Source organism: Pleurodeles waltl, chromosome 2_2 (assembly GCF_031143425.1).
Source record: "Pleurodeles waltl isolate 20211129_DDA chromosome 2_2, aPleWal1.hap1.20221129, whole genome shotgun sequence".
In the NCBI taxonomy this organism is placed as follows: Eukaryota; Metazoa; Chordata; class Amphibia; order Caudata; family Salamandridae; genus Pleurodeles; species Pleurodeles waltl.
Window position 1 is genome coordinate 1,071,021,084 of NC_090439.1, and position 15,808 is coordinate 1,071,036,891.

General features: G+C 45.0%; 1 protein-coding gene across 1 annotated transcript; it reads left to right on the top strand.

Moving 5' to 3' along the window:
* Nucleotides 1–9,282: 9,282 nt before the first annotated feature.
* Nucleotides 9,283–15,084, top strand: RPLP1 (ribosomal protein lateral stalk subunit P1). The gene is made up of 4 exons (XM_069220808.1): nucleotides 9,283–9,506; nucleotides 12,204–12,278; nucleotides 13,821–13,929; nucleotides 14,962–15,084. Exons 1-4 carry the CDS (start codon nucleotides 9,435–9,437, stop codon nucleotides 15,042–15,044), a joined length of 339 nt encoding a protein of 112 aa, XP_069076909.1. The 5' UTR covers nucleotides 9,283–9,434; the 3' UTR covers nucleotides 15,045–15,084.
* The last annotated feature ends 724 nt before the right edge of the window (nucleotides 15,085–15,808 follow it).

The window sequence follows — 15,808 nt, forward strand, 5'->3', positions numbered from 1 at the left end:
TCCACGTTAAAGGCAATGGGCAGCTAACCTAGATATCAAATGCAATGTCATGTTAAAGGCAATAGGCAGCTAACCTAAATATCAAATGCAATGTCTAGTGTCATGTCAAAGCCAATAGGCATCTAAGCTGAATACAAAATGCAATGTATAATATCATGTCAAAGCCCATAGGCAGCTGAGCTGAATATAAAATGCAATGTATAATATCATGTCAAAGCCAATAGGCAGCTGAGCTGAATATCATGTCAAAGCCAATAGGCAGTTAAGCTGAGTACAAAATGCAATATATAATATCATGTCAAAGCCAATAGGCAGAATATCTAATAGCATATCAAAGTCAATAGGCAGCTAAACTGAATACATCATGTCAAAGCCAATAGGAATGCAATGTCAAAGCCAATAGGCGGCTCAACTGAATACAGAAAGTAATGGCTAATGCCATGTCAAAGCCAATAGGCAGAATACAGAATGTAATGACTAATGCAATGTCAAAGCCCATAGGCGGCTAAACTGAACAAAACATACCATGTGCTACTGGTGAACATTGAGCAACTAATATGCGCAGTGGTGAAACACAAAGTCATTGGTCAAAACAAAACTTATCAAATGGCAGTACATTCCGCCCTTTGACCAATGAATTTTTGTTTCACATATCTCTTGTTTCAAACAAAAACAAAAAAAACATCAGATCAAAGCAATCCCTGTAAAGCAATAGAAGTGAATTAACACATTGATTTCATAACCTTTCACATCAGATACATCTACATAGAAAAGACTGGGCAATTTTTATACTCTGAGTGAGTCTCTAATTCAACAGTGTTAGCAATTTGATGTGGCATGAGTTCTGCTCATGTAAAGGTGCACGGTCCACCTGAAAGGTTTTCTGGAAGGTAAGCAAAAGTCAGAGTTCCATACGAGAGGGAAAAAAAAAAAAACCACAGCTTAGTTCCAGTGGAAGAATGCAATCAAACAAGTTGAACTTGAACTGAAGGCGCAGTTTGCGCAAAATGGATCCATGGTGCTGGCACTTTACTCAGCCAGGTTCAGGTTGGGGATTCGGTCCCTTCCCCGACCCCACACGCACACACCGGAAGGGGGACCACACAGCACACTCAGGGACAGTGGCGAAACGTGGTAGGATCTGCAAAAGAAACAAGTATGACTTTTCTTGCAAATAACATTTTTCATTTAAACTGCACCCTTCCTCTTTCTTTCGGCGTTTTATAATCAGCAGGACGTTTTTGGGGCCCTTTGTTATATTTTCTGCAGGTTCTGGAGGATCACCTGGGGCTTCAGCCCACACATCAGCACTAAGGTTTTTATCTGCTGCGCCACAGCTTCCCTTTTCTTGCACTGTCAGAAGGGCTGGGGCAGACTCATTCTTTACCAAACCTCCATTCACTGCATTTTTGTCAATTTGGGCCATTCTGTCTCCAATTTGTATGAATGAATCAGATTCTTTTCTAGGTATCAGCATAATTTCGATTTTTCCTTGGTAATTTGCAACAATCACTCTCCCTAAAACCTGATCAATTTGCCATTTCTGATCTGGTAACTTTCCTCTCCCCAACTGCTCTGTGACTGCTTGCATGACAGATTGCTTTTGTGCGTACTGCACAGTTTTTATCAAATCTAGGGGAATGTGCATCTCTCTCATCTCTGCCCACCTGTAAGTGGCTTTTTTTCTCAGCTGTTCACATTTCTGGGGCACCCACTTAGCCATCCCCACTAAGGCAGAATTCTGGGTGTACACTTCTCTCTCTGAATTTTTCTCATTAACATCTGCAAGGTAATTGAACCAGTTAGGTGCTAAAACATTAGCAATGAACCAAAAATCAGCGTAAAAATGACACATCTCACGTAGCTCTTGCTTTAAAATCTGACACACATTATACAACGCTGTTCCTTCTACGGTGCCAGAAAACAACATTTCAGTCAATGAATCATTAGTAAAACAAACATGCTTTTTATCTTCAGTGGACACGAATTCAAATGGTGCACACAATTTCATTGGTAATTCTTTTATCTGTGGTACTCTAGCCCTGTCTTGCAAATACCAGATCCATTGTATGATTCTAGCTAGGGGCACTATTTTCTTTCCTTGTTCTTGAGTTACATGTACATCAGTTTTTCCTTCTTGCACTGCGCAAAAACCTGAAGTCTGCATTATTTCATTTGCCAAATCACAAGCGCGCAGCTGCATATAATTTTTCACAGTGACCATATACAAAAGTGTTAGGATTTCACTCAAATGAGAGCTATTCTTTTTCAAAAAATCAAACAAGCTAATGAAACTCGGGGTGTCTTGCTCTAAAATCCTTCGTTTTACTTGTGCATTTTGCAACGGTAGGTCTCTCTCGTCCGTGTTATCAGTTAAGGAATGCATTTTGTCTGCCAAAAACCCTGGCTCACACGAAAACTCAAAGCAGCTCGGAGCTGTCTTAACCCCCTCATTACTGGAATGGGACAAGAAAGATTCTTCAAAAACAGCCTTTTTATAACTTTCAGTCGGGCTAATTTGCTCACGTAAATTCCTATTTTCATGTTCCAACTTCCTACATTTCTCCTGCATTTCTCTGTAAGCAGATAAAGGTATCCAGACCTTTCTGTCATCATTACTTCCAAAAGACACTTTTTCTACATATGTACAACAGAAATTATTTCTCAAAACACTATCAGGCATTTTAGCTACACATGCATTTTCAGACATGGTCTTCTCAGACATGGTCTGCCGTGCTTCTGTGATTCTCCAAAAAAACAATTTCTGTAATTCTCCAAACAACAAAAACAATTACACTTTTAAAGTGTGCACTTAGAAATCTACCAACTCGTCAACACCCTCTTAATCACCTCTTAATGACCGACCCCACGACTCCTGGTACCAATTGTAGTGCTTTCCTCTTATCTAGTTTCTAAGCACTAACATAACACAACAGAAATGCACTTCTGAGGTCAAAGAAGACTTTTATTGTTGTTAATTCTTCCCCAACCACAATATTTATGAATGACGAATTAGTAGCTTTCAAGTCCGCGTTAATCAAACAAAATATATCAGTTTGCAATATACACAGCAGGTTATATTTATAAGATATTGAATGCAAAGCAAAACAAATACTTCACTGTGTGGGAATTCTTTACAGCTTCATCTTTCTAAGGTCTGCAAGCTGATGACCCCTGTCAGCCACGAGAAAGAGATTCATCTACCCACACGGGATTGCTGGCAGCTGGCGCCTAGTTCCAGCACGAGGTCCGGCAGATTCGAATCTGACCCTCTGCAGCCTGTTACATTCGTTACAAAGGTGTGCCCCCTCCTCTCAGACCTGGGAAACTGAGCAAGCCTTTTGGAGACTGGCCAGGTCTCCAAGACTACTCCTGTTCCCAAGCTCAAGCAGAGAGAACAACACCCATGTACTCTCTCTTATCATGTCTAGTCTACTGTGAGAAAAACATCTTGGTTCTCTGGTGCAAAAACACAGCTTGGAAAAATACAGCTTGGATTCTCAACTGCAATGTCTAACTCCACGTTAAAGGCAATGGGCAGCTAACCTAGATATCAAATGCAATGTCATGTTAAAGGCAATAGGCAGCTAACCTAAATATCAAATGCAATGTCTAGTGTCATGTCAAAGCCAATAGGCATCTAAGCTGAATACAAAATGCAATGTATAATATCATGTCAAAGCCCATAGGCAGCTGAGCTGAATATAAAATGCAATGTATAATATCATGTCAAAGCCAATAGGCAGCTGAACTGAATATCATGTCAAAGCCAATAGGCAGTTAAGCTGAGTACAAAATGCAATATATAATATCATGTCAAAGCCAATAGGCAGAATATCTAATAGCATATCAAAGTCAATAGGCAGCTAAACTGAATACATCATGTCAAAGCCAATAGGAATGCAATGTCAAAGCCAATAGGCGGCTCAACTGAATACAGAAAGTAATGGCTAATGCCATGTCAAAGCCAATAGGCAGAATACAGAATGTAATGACTAATGCAATGTCAAAGCCCATAGGCGGCTAAACTGAACAAAACATACCATGTGCTACTGGTGAACATTGAGCAACTAATATGCGCAGTGGTGAAACACAAAGTCATTGGTCAAAACAAAACTTATCAAATGGCAGTACATGCACCTCCTCACGAAACACCTCATCTCGAAGAGCTCTCTGCGGCAAGCGCCAAGCAAACGCGGCCCCCGGAGCCCCAGGTATCGACAGCTGCAGCTTCACCAGTGAATGGTCCGAAAGGGTCCGGGCCAGATGCTCCACCGAATGCGTCCACATCTCCACATCCCTGGTCCCCAGCCAGCGATCCAGGCGAGACAAGCTATTATGGACATAGTTAACGCATGTGCCCTCCCTCAGATCTCCATGCTTAGCTCTCCATCGATCAACCAAAGCACCATCACTCATCACATTCTTCAAAGCAGCAGCAGCAGCAGAATACCTAGGCCTAGTCGAACTCTCTCGGTCCCTCTCCGGGTCCAAAACCACATTAAAATCTCCCCCCCAGATCACAGCGCCACTGCCCAATGATTCCATCAAACGCCACACCTCACAGATGAAGCCAGGGTCATCCACATTAGGCCTGTACTCTGACACCAACCGGCAGGGCCTGTCCAGCAATGTCCCACCCAGCAGCACATACTGCCCATTCGGATCCACTATCACACGATGCATGTGCCATTGCAGCCCCTTGTGCAGAAAAATCGCCACCCCTCTAGCATAGCTCGAAAACACCGCTCCATGACACTCTCCAATCCACCCTGCCCTCAGCCGCTTCATCGTTTGCGCCACCAGATGAGTCTCCTGAAGAGACACACATCTATACGATGCCTTTGGATGTAAGCAGAGACATGACGCACCTTCCGCTGATCATTCAAACCATGCACATTCCATGTAAGGCAACTAACCGTCGTCATTGCCCCCAGCATCCTCCCAGCACCATTTCCAGGCGTCCTGCTACAGATCCAACCACCATCCTCAGCCAGCTCCGTCCAGCACAACAGAACAGTAATACAAGTCTAACATCACGAATACAATAAATCAAGACCCAGTCCCACCCACGCGGACCCCCCAGACGGGTCGAAGCTGAACACCCCCCCTCCCCTTCCCCAAACAGAGAAGATCTGAACCCCACATCAGAAGAAAAGGACTCATCCAGGGGTCGTAAGGCTAGCCATCCAGCCCATCTGAAGAACAGACAGGCTGGAAGGGACAAAGGGCTAATAAAAAGGCAGATAAACTGATTCAGAAGCACTGATAAGGAAGTCAGAGGCACCACCGAGATGGCACCCGCCATGATTCAGGGCCAGCCATCATCACAACTGCAGAGCAGTCAATCAGTGTCACTAAGGCGTGCCTGCTCCGAGCCCGAAGCTCCAGACTGTTCAGCTACAGAACACTGAGGAAGCGTTTTGACAAACTTGGCCGCCAGTTTCGGATCCGTAAAGAAATGCAATGTTCCACCATGTTGTATCCGAAGCTTAGCCGGGTAGATAAGCGAAAAACGAGCTGCAGTCAGACTCAGAGAGCGATTAACCGGTAAGAACGCCTTACGTGCCGCCTTCACACTTGGAGTGTAGTCCAGAAAAAATTGCAGCTCAGTGTTTCTATACACCACCGGGCGGTGGTCCCGAGCCAGACGCAGCACAGCATTGCGGTCACGATAATTCAAAAGACGAAAGATAACAGGTCGCGGCGGGGTCCCAGGAGGGGGCCTGGGGCCCAGGGACCTATGAGCCCTCTCCACCACTAGCATACGAGAAAGCTCACCAGGAAACAAATCAGTAAGCATTTGCTCCACAAAATCCTCCATCCTGCCCGTGTCCTCGTTCTTGGCCCTGATGACCTCCAGCACTCGCCCCATCTGCAACAAGCGCTCTCTCTCCCCGTGTCGCTGATCCTCCATCTCCGAAGTGTGCGACTCCAGCTGCTCAAACCGAGCACCATGCTCATCCACCCGAGCCCTGATGCGGTCCATCTGCTCTGCCAAATGGTCCAACTTAGCGTCTATTCCGGCCAACCTACTCTTAACATCCATGAACATGGATTTGACAGAAGCCTCAGAAACGCTATCCTCCATCTGCACCTCACCAGATTGAAGCGCGGCGGCACCTCCCTTCCGCCTACCGCCCTCAAAGGAGATCTTGGCCTGTTGCTGCTCCGCCTTACCCATTGCGGCTTCCACGGAAAGCCCGGCCCAGACACTCCACCAAGTACCCAAAGGCAGGCGGGCCCGCAGCAAGCAAAGGGCAGCCGACAACTCACAGGGAATTCTCCAGTCACTGATCAGATCACACCCGCTGACAGCCGCACTTCTCCGGAGGTAATTGTACAGCAATCGCAGCACCAACAGTTGTCTTCTCAAGTGCACGTGGGGCAACCCAAGTGCCTCCTCAGCTCTCCACAAGCACCAAAGAGAAGGGAAACAGAAGCTCTCCAGCACCTACAATAGGCAGCAGTGGACAACAGCAGTAGACCTCCACATGCGGGCCCAAACAAAAGAAAGGCCCCCGCAAGGCTCCCCTCCGGCCCGATCCGGCCGGCGACAATGAAGTGCAGGCCCCCTCAGCAGGGGCCCACCACCTGAGGTCCAAAGCAAGGCTGCTTCCCACTAGGCCACAGAAGGTAGGCCCTCTCCAGCCTGCATCTCACGGGGGCCCCTGCACCGCAAAGGTTCCATCGCCCTGAGGGCCCCCGCGGACCTCCTCCAAATCGGGCCTCTCCGCCGCCGGTCCCCACCTCCAAGTCGGGAAGGCCTCACAGCTGCGACGCGCGCCTCCTGGCTGACATGCGGCGCCAGGCCCGATCCAGGCCCACTACCTCACAGGGGGGGGGGGGGTGCGGCCCGGCAAGGCCGCTGATGGCCCCCTTAGCCAAGGCCGCCTCTCCTCCCTCCTCGACAAGCCACAGGGGAACTCCCCTCCCCGGCCCCCGCAGCCACCTCCAAGGCGGGGAGGCCCTGTATCTGTGGCACGCGCCTCCAGGCAGCCGCGCGCCGCAAAGGAACCGCGTGGTCTCGGGCCAGGCCCAGCCCGGGCCCACAACCTCACGGGGCCACGGCCCGACAAGACCGCCGAGGGCCACCCCAGCCAGCGCTGCCCCTCCGCCGCAGGGAGAACCCCTCCCCGGCCCCCACAGTAGTTTTGCAGCAGCCCGGCAGCTCCGAGCGCGCCGCTCTGCCTCCGGCCCGGCCAGACACCGGCAGGACCCATGGCACCCCACCGGCACCCAAGGCAGCGAGCCAGCAAATTCACGGATGGGAGGACCCGGTCCGTTCGCAAAGGCCTCCAGCAAGGGGGAGCACCTCCAGCACCTCCGAATCAGGAGAAATTAAGAATTTTAGCCCCAAGTCCGGTGGAGCCTCACGCAGTGACGCCCATCTTGCCAGCCGGCTAGCTCCACCCCCCTCTAGTTTTACTTTGATGCTACCAGCACCCCAGGTGTACTCAAGGTGACATTGCTATCATGTCACAAAACTAGTAAATTAATATGCGTATTCTATCCATAAGGCATTTGCAGCGTTTGGCTGTCAAAGCTTTACACACCTTTCACACAAGTGATCAGAAGGGACATCAGGCACAGGTGAGCTCTCTGACAGCTCAGGACGTGACCATCACTGACTCTTCAATCAGTACAGCCTAGTCCTGTAACCCAGCTTCGAAAACCGATGGTCTGAAATTCAGCCTGGCAGACACACTCACCATTGGGGTGCACATTTAATAGCACAGTATATTCAGCTATCCATGCACTTTCTCTGCGCTGAAGTCCATCTGTCTCCACAGCAACAATAATCCACTATGCTGTCCTTCCAACTTAAACTGTGCTGACAATCTGAGGCGTGTTTTTCTTAATTTAACTAAAATATGTGGGGTTCTGAATTCCCTGTATGAAGCCAGTGTCTAATTTCTTTATAATCAGCGACTTGTAATGCACTCAATTGCCAATTCTAAAGAAAAGATGCCAGAACTCGACTGTAATAAGTTATTACATTTGAGGTCTAACTTCACAATGCCTGCTGCCAGAGCCAACAGACGAGGTAAGAGGCAAGTCAGGTCACTGAGCATAAATGAAGCAGCTGTTTAAAGAATTGATGTTCTTTCTTCTCTTTTTTTCTGCTTACAGTGAAAAGCAGAAATTATATTTTTTTCCACTACTTAGATAACTATTGAAAAGCTAGATATGTTCTGCCTGTTTCTACACATTCTGAGTTACTGCAGCTTAAAAAAAAACACTGCCCTCTATTGAACTGTTCCCAATATCTTTTTGCAACAAATTTTAACTGGGTTAATTTTGAACCAGAGGTTCCATTTTTATTATACTTTGTGTTTGGAAACATGCCCTCTCTTTCATATAAAAGAGCCATGCACCAAGAGTTTTAGTGGTTTGTGGAAAAGGTTCCCCTATATGGGTATGGAACCCCAAGGTGACTTGCAATATCCCTATAATATACGACAGGGGATACTTTAGCCCTCATATATTTCCTGAGAAAAATACCAAGGTTTTTTCACACAGAATGTGTTTGCTATCATGCAAGCTGGGTGGTGTGCACACACAGCAAAAGACGAATTGCCAGGGCACTGAGAAGAGCAAGGAGCCTTGCCAAAAACCTGTGCTACAGGGTTACTGGTTTTCTAAAACTTACTCGGTGTCTGTTACATAATATAGATTTATGAGTGATGTCTTCGCAAGTTAAGCCTATGTCTCCACAGGTCCCCTCCGCACTGCTGAATTGATGTTTTGTGTGTAACCAGAGAGATACACACATCGAAGTCCTGATGGGCACAGTAGGAAATAAAAACGTTTCTATTATAGTGCTACGGAGTCGCAGCGTGCGACTGAATTTCCTCGCAAGAAAGTGTCACTCTTTAAGTGTCACACATTTGCACTTGAATGTCACTTAGAAATACGTGAAACCATTGAAATGTCACACCTAAGCAAACTGAAAACTTGAAAGCTATGATTAAAGTTAATCGTTTTCGGTCTATAAACCTTATACACAGCCATAGACAAACACTATGGCTTAATGCTTTTGTAATGAAAGCGGCAGTGAGAGCAAGTCTTTTGTTTGTCCTTTTATAGAGTATTTATACGCGCGGGAACATCTTTCACAAAAAAAGCTTTTTCTGTATTACATGCCCGCCAGAGGGCTGGCTTGGTGTAGTCCTTCTTCTATCTCTGAACGCTCACTTGTTGTTTGAGCCTCGGTCATTTCCGACTACTTCCGTTCATTCCGTCACTTGATTGGCAGCTCTCAGCGGTATATATAACTCACGCCCGCCCATCTGCATTCTCTTTCCTGTCGGATTACAAGGTGCTTGGTTCTTCTTCGGAAGCTAAGGCCGAATTGGAGCGTTCTTCAATCCGGCGGCTAGCACCCTTTAATCCGTCCATCCGCCCCCGAGAGCGACCCAGACCTCGACGCAATGGCCTCTGTTTCCGAGCTGTCTTGTATTTACGCTGCTCTCATCCTCCACGACGACGACGTGCCCGTCACGGTGAGGTCCCCCTCCCCCCCCAATTCCCTGTGTTCAGCATGGCGCTGCTCACCTTATGTACCGTTCGGTCTAGTTTTAGTACAAAAGTTACGAAATAATACGAAGATTGTATACGTGTTAAATTTCATTTTGATATTGACCCCCCCCATGCAGATAACTGGTGTGGGGCAGATACTTAAGATTATTGGCTCCATCCGCAGGAAGTCCTGCTGATCATAATGTTGAGCGCATTTGGGTTTTCAATCCAACTTCAGCCGAGGACTAGTGATTACCATGCCAACCAGTTTAATATCGCACTTGAGTTTTTAGCGACAGATTGTTTATAATTTTTACCTACTGAGAAACTCACTTTTGCTTCAGTCTATCAATTATACGCTTTCTTTACCCAGGGAAAAGAGCCACGATAACAATTGCACGAGTTGTTTCTCTTATTTTAGTTATGGCAGTTTAGCCTGCTCCATAAGACTTGGTCACTTGAATTATTGTAGATCAATGACTAATGGAAGACTTGATATACTACATGACTTTATCAGCGTCTCGGCACCCACGTGGTTAATTGTTCATTACATTAAGTGGGTTAAATAGTCTACTGATTTGTCAAGGATGACGTTTTTAATCATCTGGCTGTTTTTGACTTGGCACCTAGCATTTCAGCTGTTACTGGGTATGTAACCTCGAGATGTGGATACGTAGTATGAGTGATTTTTTTTTTTTTTTTTTTTTTTTTTTGTTTAACGTACACGCCTAAATTTGCACACTACTGGTTTTGGAGTGTCTTGCTTTCCATGCAGGAAACCCGTCACATTGTGTGCCAGAACAAGTCCTTTTCAGACAGCCTGCCTCTCATACTGTGGGCTGGCAGGTTCGCAAAAGGAAGGAACACGCATCGCAGGCAGGAAAACATTGTGACTTGAAGACTGCCTTTCTAAGCCTGGAGACGGATATTATAACTGAGGCTAAAGTGGGTCTGTGTGGGAGTTAGTTCAAGTCTACATGTAGCCTTATTCAGGAATAGATGAAAGTATAAGCCAAACAGATGTTTTAATTGAACAGTAAGATGCTTGTTTGGTATGGAATCATTGGTGCCGGCACATACTCAAAATAAATTCCTAGTGTTTCAGCTTTAGCAAGTGCTCTGCTAGCTTGTCAATGTTGGAACTTTCGTCATACTGTTTCAGTTGTCCTGATTTCCATATGGAAAGACAAAGAGGACTGTCCTGTCTTCAGCAAAATGCTGCATTTTGAGAGGAGCAAGGCTTGGATTGCGAAGGACCTGTCTAAAAGCTCTAAGCAACTGATGTGCAGTTAGGATTCTTTAAAGGACCATCCTCCCCCCCTCCCCAATTCACTGTGTTCAGCATGGCGCAGCTCACGTTGTGTGCCGCTCCGTCTAATTTTAGTACAAACGTTATTAAATAAAATACAAATTTCCGTGTTCTGAGTGGTTTTAATTGTGACTGATACTAGCTGCGCAGAGGCGCGAAAGTATAGTCTGTCTGGTCTTCTGTTGGTGACAGCGGTTCTTCTCCCACTTCTGAGCTGAACCCTGTAGTGTTCTTTTGTCCCTTTAGACCTGCTTCACAGTAACAAGAGTGAAAATCACACTTTGCGAATTCTGTCCACGGAGTAGCAGCTGTAATCCAGGTTTTTTGTGTTCTGGCACTTGCTCTGCTTTTGACATACGATTGTACGACTATAGCTCCTACAATACAAAGAAACGCGTGGGAGTGGTGGTTTATTCACACGCTCCTGCAGCGTTTGGGAAATTGATGCTTCAGGTTGTGCTTGAGGTTACTCTAAACTTCCGTGTTGTGGATTCAGACACCAGTAGGTGGTGTGCAGTCCGTGTATTGCAACTGCGAGTCGTTCTAATCGGTACGTATTTCCACCGGGGTAACCATTGCTGCTGTGACAGGAATATCGTGACGCCCAGCATGTTAATGCTCCTTGCTTGGCTCATCGATTAACAGGGTGATGCACCCGAATAATGCCCAAACTCCGGCATGCATACACAGACATTGCAAGGTCTGGTTTTAAAATATGCCTTGCAGTGTGTTCATCTACCTTCCATTTCATTGAAATGGCTAGGACTAAAGCATCGAAGGTATTGAGTTCTAGGATTAGAGATTATATTCAGGTGTGGGAGTCACTGTTTTAAGCTTGCCGATAAAATAATGCTGTCATTAAAACCTACAATGCTTCCTAAAGAATAAGGATGACCACCTGTTTTTTAGACGGTCAACTGGGTAATAGGCCTTCATACCACATTAGCGTTTCAGTGTTTTTCCGGTCGATTTTGTAGTTGAAGGATGTGGCCTGATATTTGAGCTAAAAAAAATACTGTTTAATTATCACTCCACACGCAATTGACCCGACTGATGTGCACACCTGTATTGGCCCAACGTTTCATTTGTTCCTTTACTCCTCCCTCCGCTGCCCCAAAATGTATGGTTCTTTCATGGTACCGTTTTAATTACCCCCACACACAGTGATAGCCGAGACGGCTTTCCAAAACTCCGACTATCGAGTTGGCCTTGCACCCTTAAGAGGCCGCGAGTGATACGTGCCTAAGATTGAACGAGATTTTGTTAAAATGTGGACGGAATAGAAAGTTTAATTGGCAGATTTTGATTGTTAGATATCGCCATACTCTACTTGTTACAATTTTAACGCAGTTTCATTTAATTTCTGTTTTAGGAGGACAAAATCAATGCCCTGATTAAAGCGGCCGGAGTGTCAGTGGAACCTTTCTGGCCTGGCCTCTTTGCAAAGGTGAACGTCTCTCCAGTTTTGTGCATGTTTAGATTGTATACGTGTTAAATTTCATTTTGATATTGACCCCCATGCAGATAACTGGTGTGGGGCAGATACTTAAGATTATTGGCTCCATCCGCAGGAAGTCCTGCTGATCATAAAGTTGAGCGCATTTGGGGTTTCAATCCAACTTCAGCCGAGGACTAGTGATTACCATGCCAACCAGTTTAATATAACACTTGAGTCTTTAGCGACAGATTGTTTATAATTTTTACCTTCTGGGAAATTCACTTTTGCTTCAGTCTGTCAATTATACGCTTTCTTTACCCAGGGAAAAGAGCCACGATAACAATTGCACGAGTTGTTTATCTTATTTTAGTTATGGCAGTTTAGCCTGCTCCATAAGACTTGGTCATTTGAAGTATTGTAGATCAATGACTAATGAAGACTTAATATACTAAATGACTTTATCAGAGTCTCAGCACCCACGTGGTTAATTTTTCATTACATTAAGTGGGTTAAATAGTCTACTAATTTGTCAAGGGATGACGTTTTTAATAATCTGGCTGTTTTTGACTTGGCACCTAGCATTTCAGCTGTTAATGGGTATGTAAGTTTTTTTTTTTTTTTTTTTTTTTTTTTTTTTTTTTTTTTTTTTTACGTTCACGCCTAAATTTGCACACTATTGGTTTTGGAGTATCTTGCTTTCCCATGCAGGAAACACGTCACATTGTGTGCCAGAACAAGTCCTTTTCAGACAGCCTGCCTCTCATACTGTGGGCTGGCAGGTTCGCAAAAGGAAGGAACACGCATCGCAGGCAGGAAAACATTGTGACTTGAAGACTGCCTTTCTAAGCCTGGAGACGGACATTATAACTGAGGCTTAAGTGGGTCTGTGTGGGAGTTAGTTCAAGTCTACATGTAGCCTTATTCAGGAATAGATGAAAGTATAAGCCAAACAGATGTTTTGATTAAACAGTAAGGTGCTTGTTTGGTATGGGATCATTGGTGCCGGCACATACTCAAAATAAATTCCTAGTGTTTCAGCTTTAGCAAGTGCTCTGCTAGCTTGTCAATGCTGGAACTTTCGTCATACTGTTTCAGTTGTCCTGATTTCCATATGGAAAGACAGAGGACTGTCCTGGGCGTTTAATCTTCGTTAAATGTCAACTAAAAACAGTGGAAGGCAACTTTTGTGTTCCAAGGCAACAATAGTTAGCAGCTGTTATCCGAGTAAGATGCTTGGCTTGAAAAATACACTTTACTTCTTTAGTACCTCGTTCTGGATTACCATGTGAACGAGCGCTGTCATTCTGCCCCCTCGGATGATTTAAAACTGGTCCTAATTTTGTTTAATGTCCCTTTTTTGTTTAGAAAATCTGACCACCGTACGCCTATACAGCAGGAGCCATATGAAGTAGACTATAATGCTGACACAAATGAATGTGATTAATTAGGTTTATCCAAACGTTAACTTGGGATTTTGAATGTTTTGATGCAAAGCATGACGAGTGTTGGCCATGTTTGTGCGGTTGATAGTGACATTTTCCCCTCCCTCAGGCTCTTGCCAACATTGACATCGGAAGCCTGATCTGCAATGTAGGAGCTGGTGGCGGCGGTGCCCCGGCAGCTGGCGTTACAGCTGCTGCATCAACTGCTGCTGCTCCTGGTAAGTATTTCCCCCCCCCCCCCCCCCCTTTCAGAACGATAACTAACTAGTTAAAGTCTGGATGTTGCAAATTCAAATCCTGTCACAGCTATTTCTTTAGATGTCCTTGAGTATCAGTCTGTGGTTATCGGGTGGTCCTGTCAAAATCCTTAGTCAACAACCCCTTAACCCCAACTTTACTTGATCGTAAAGTTGTTTGCTAGAATCTAGCACAGTGCTCTTTACACTTAATGCCATATCCAACCCGCCATCCCACTGGGGGGGGGGGGGGGGGGGGGGTGTTCGGGCCCTCAATTTTTCAAAATCGTTTTAAGTTGTCCAGGTTTAAAAAAAAAAAAAAAAAAAAAAACTAAACCTACTTAAACAGTGTAGTTCTGTTGCTCCTTTTAAATGCAATCAAATACATGATGCCAAGCGTACTGGTCTGGTCAGACAGACCTTGCTAACGTATAAAAGTGTCCACAGTGTGATTATTAGTGGGGGAGAAGGGTGTTTGAAGAGTATTTGGAGTCCCTTCCCTCTTGACATGTTAGTGATGGTGCATTACAGAGCAGTTTATTGCTACTCATTTTTTTTCAGCTTGAAACAATGTCCTGTTAACATATGGCTTCTTTTGGCCATAGCGCCCCCCTTCTACAACATCCCGTTTCAAAGTAAAAATATATTCTGAATAGCTCCTATTGGGGCCAAGTTCGTGTTTTATTTACACACCAAATAGAGGGTACCGAGTAGGTCTTAACTAGTTAAACAATAATTAAATAGTTTTTTTTTTTTTTTTTTTTTTTTCCGGGCACCACTCTATCGAAATACTGGTTAAAGGTACAAGTTTTCTTGACTGTATGGAAGGTGTGCGTTATTGTTGACCCAGTAGTAATTAGTCTTGCACTGCTTTGGCTACAGAAGCCAATATAATTGTGCTCTTAAGCAGAGTAAGCTTTCTCGTTTCTCTGACTTGGCTCCCAAGAAGATTGTCTGCTTTAGACGGAGACTTGTTGCCACGTGTCTTAACTAATGTCATCTTTACATTTTCAGCTGAGGACAAGAAGAAAGAGGAGGAAAAGAAGGAAGAGTCTGAAGAATCTGATGATGACATGGGCTTTGGTCTTTTTGACTAAATGGATAATCAGACTTTTAATAAAGTTTAAGAAAAAGTCAGTTAATGGCTTGCACTGTTATTCTTAAAGGAGTTTATATGGAATTGCTTGATGAATTAGAAGCGGAATGGACTGTTTGCACACGTTTGTAAAGGATACAGAAAAAGCAGAATTCCAAATCTTGATTTCAGGATGGCTTGGGTGGGGGAGAGGGTCATCTAGCAAGCTGACCCTTGTTTCAATGATCTCAAGGGCACTCATTGAACAGTGCTTAAGATGGATTGTCAAGGCGTTCTGAAAACTCACCCAGTACCTAAATGTTTTCTGTTTTAAGCATAATGCATTCCAGTGTCTGCAGGGGTAGCAGACTGGTGCATAGAACCAGTGTTGGGCGTCAGTAGGTTGAGTGTCATAGACTGTTTCCTCCCACATAAGGTTTCTGGCATTTCCTCCAGTACAAGCAGAGGCTACAGTTGTGAAATGTCGGCACTAAAAAGCATAGGCGTCTCATTCAGATGTTTGACATTTTTTCTAGCTTAGGTGTCAATTTTTTATTCTATTATGGATACGGAGGCGAGTATTAGTCTTCGCATTATGCTTTCCTTCTTTGCTGTTTAAAGTATAACATCAGTGGCCAATAGGAGTTATTAATAGACTACATTTCCCATATCCACAACATCATGGCCACTGCACTGATGACTGACATCCCTACTAGGATCGGGGCAACTGGTGACAGTCGAGATGCAAACAGGTCTGTGTGGCATGAGCCCCACCAGTTCTCGAGG

Bases quoted from the DNA above. Each gene is read 5' to 3' on its own strand.
- RPLP1 (XM_069220808.1), top strand. From the start codon at position 9,435: ATGGCCTCTGTTTCCGAGCTGTCTTGTATTTACGCTGCTCTCATCCTC. The intron at 12,279-13,820 runs GTGAACGTCTCT...CCCCTCCCTCAG, and splicing joins GGCCTGGCCTCTTTGCAAAG to GCTCTTGCCAACATTGACAT. The intron at 13,930-14,961 runs GTAAGTATTTCC...TTACATTTTCAG, and splicing joins ATCAACTGCTGCTGCTCCTG to CTGAGGACAAGAAGAAAGAG.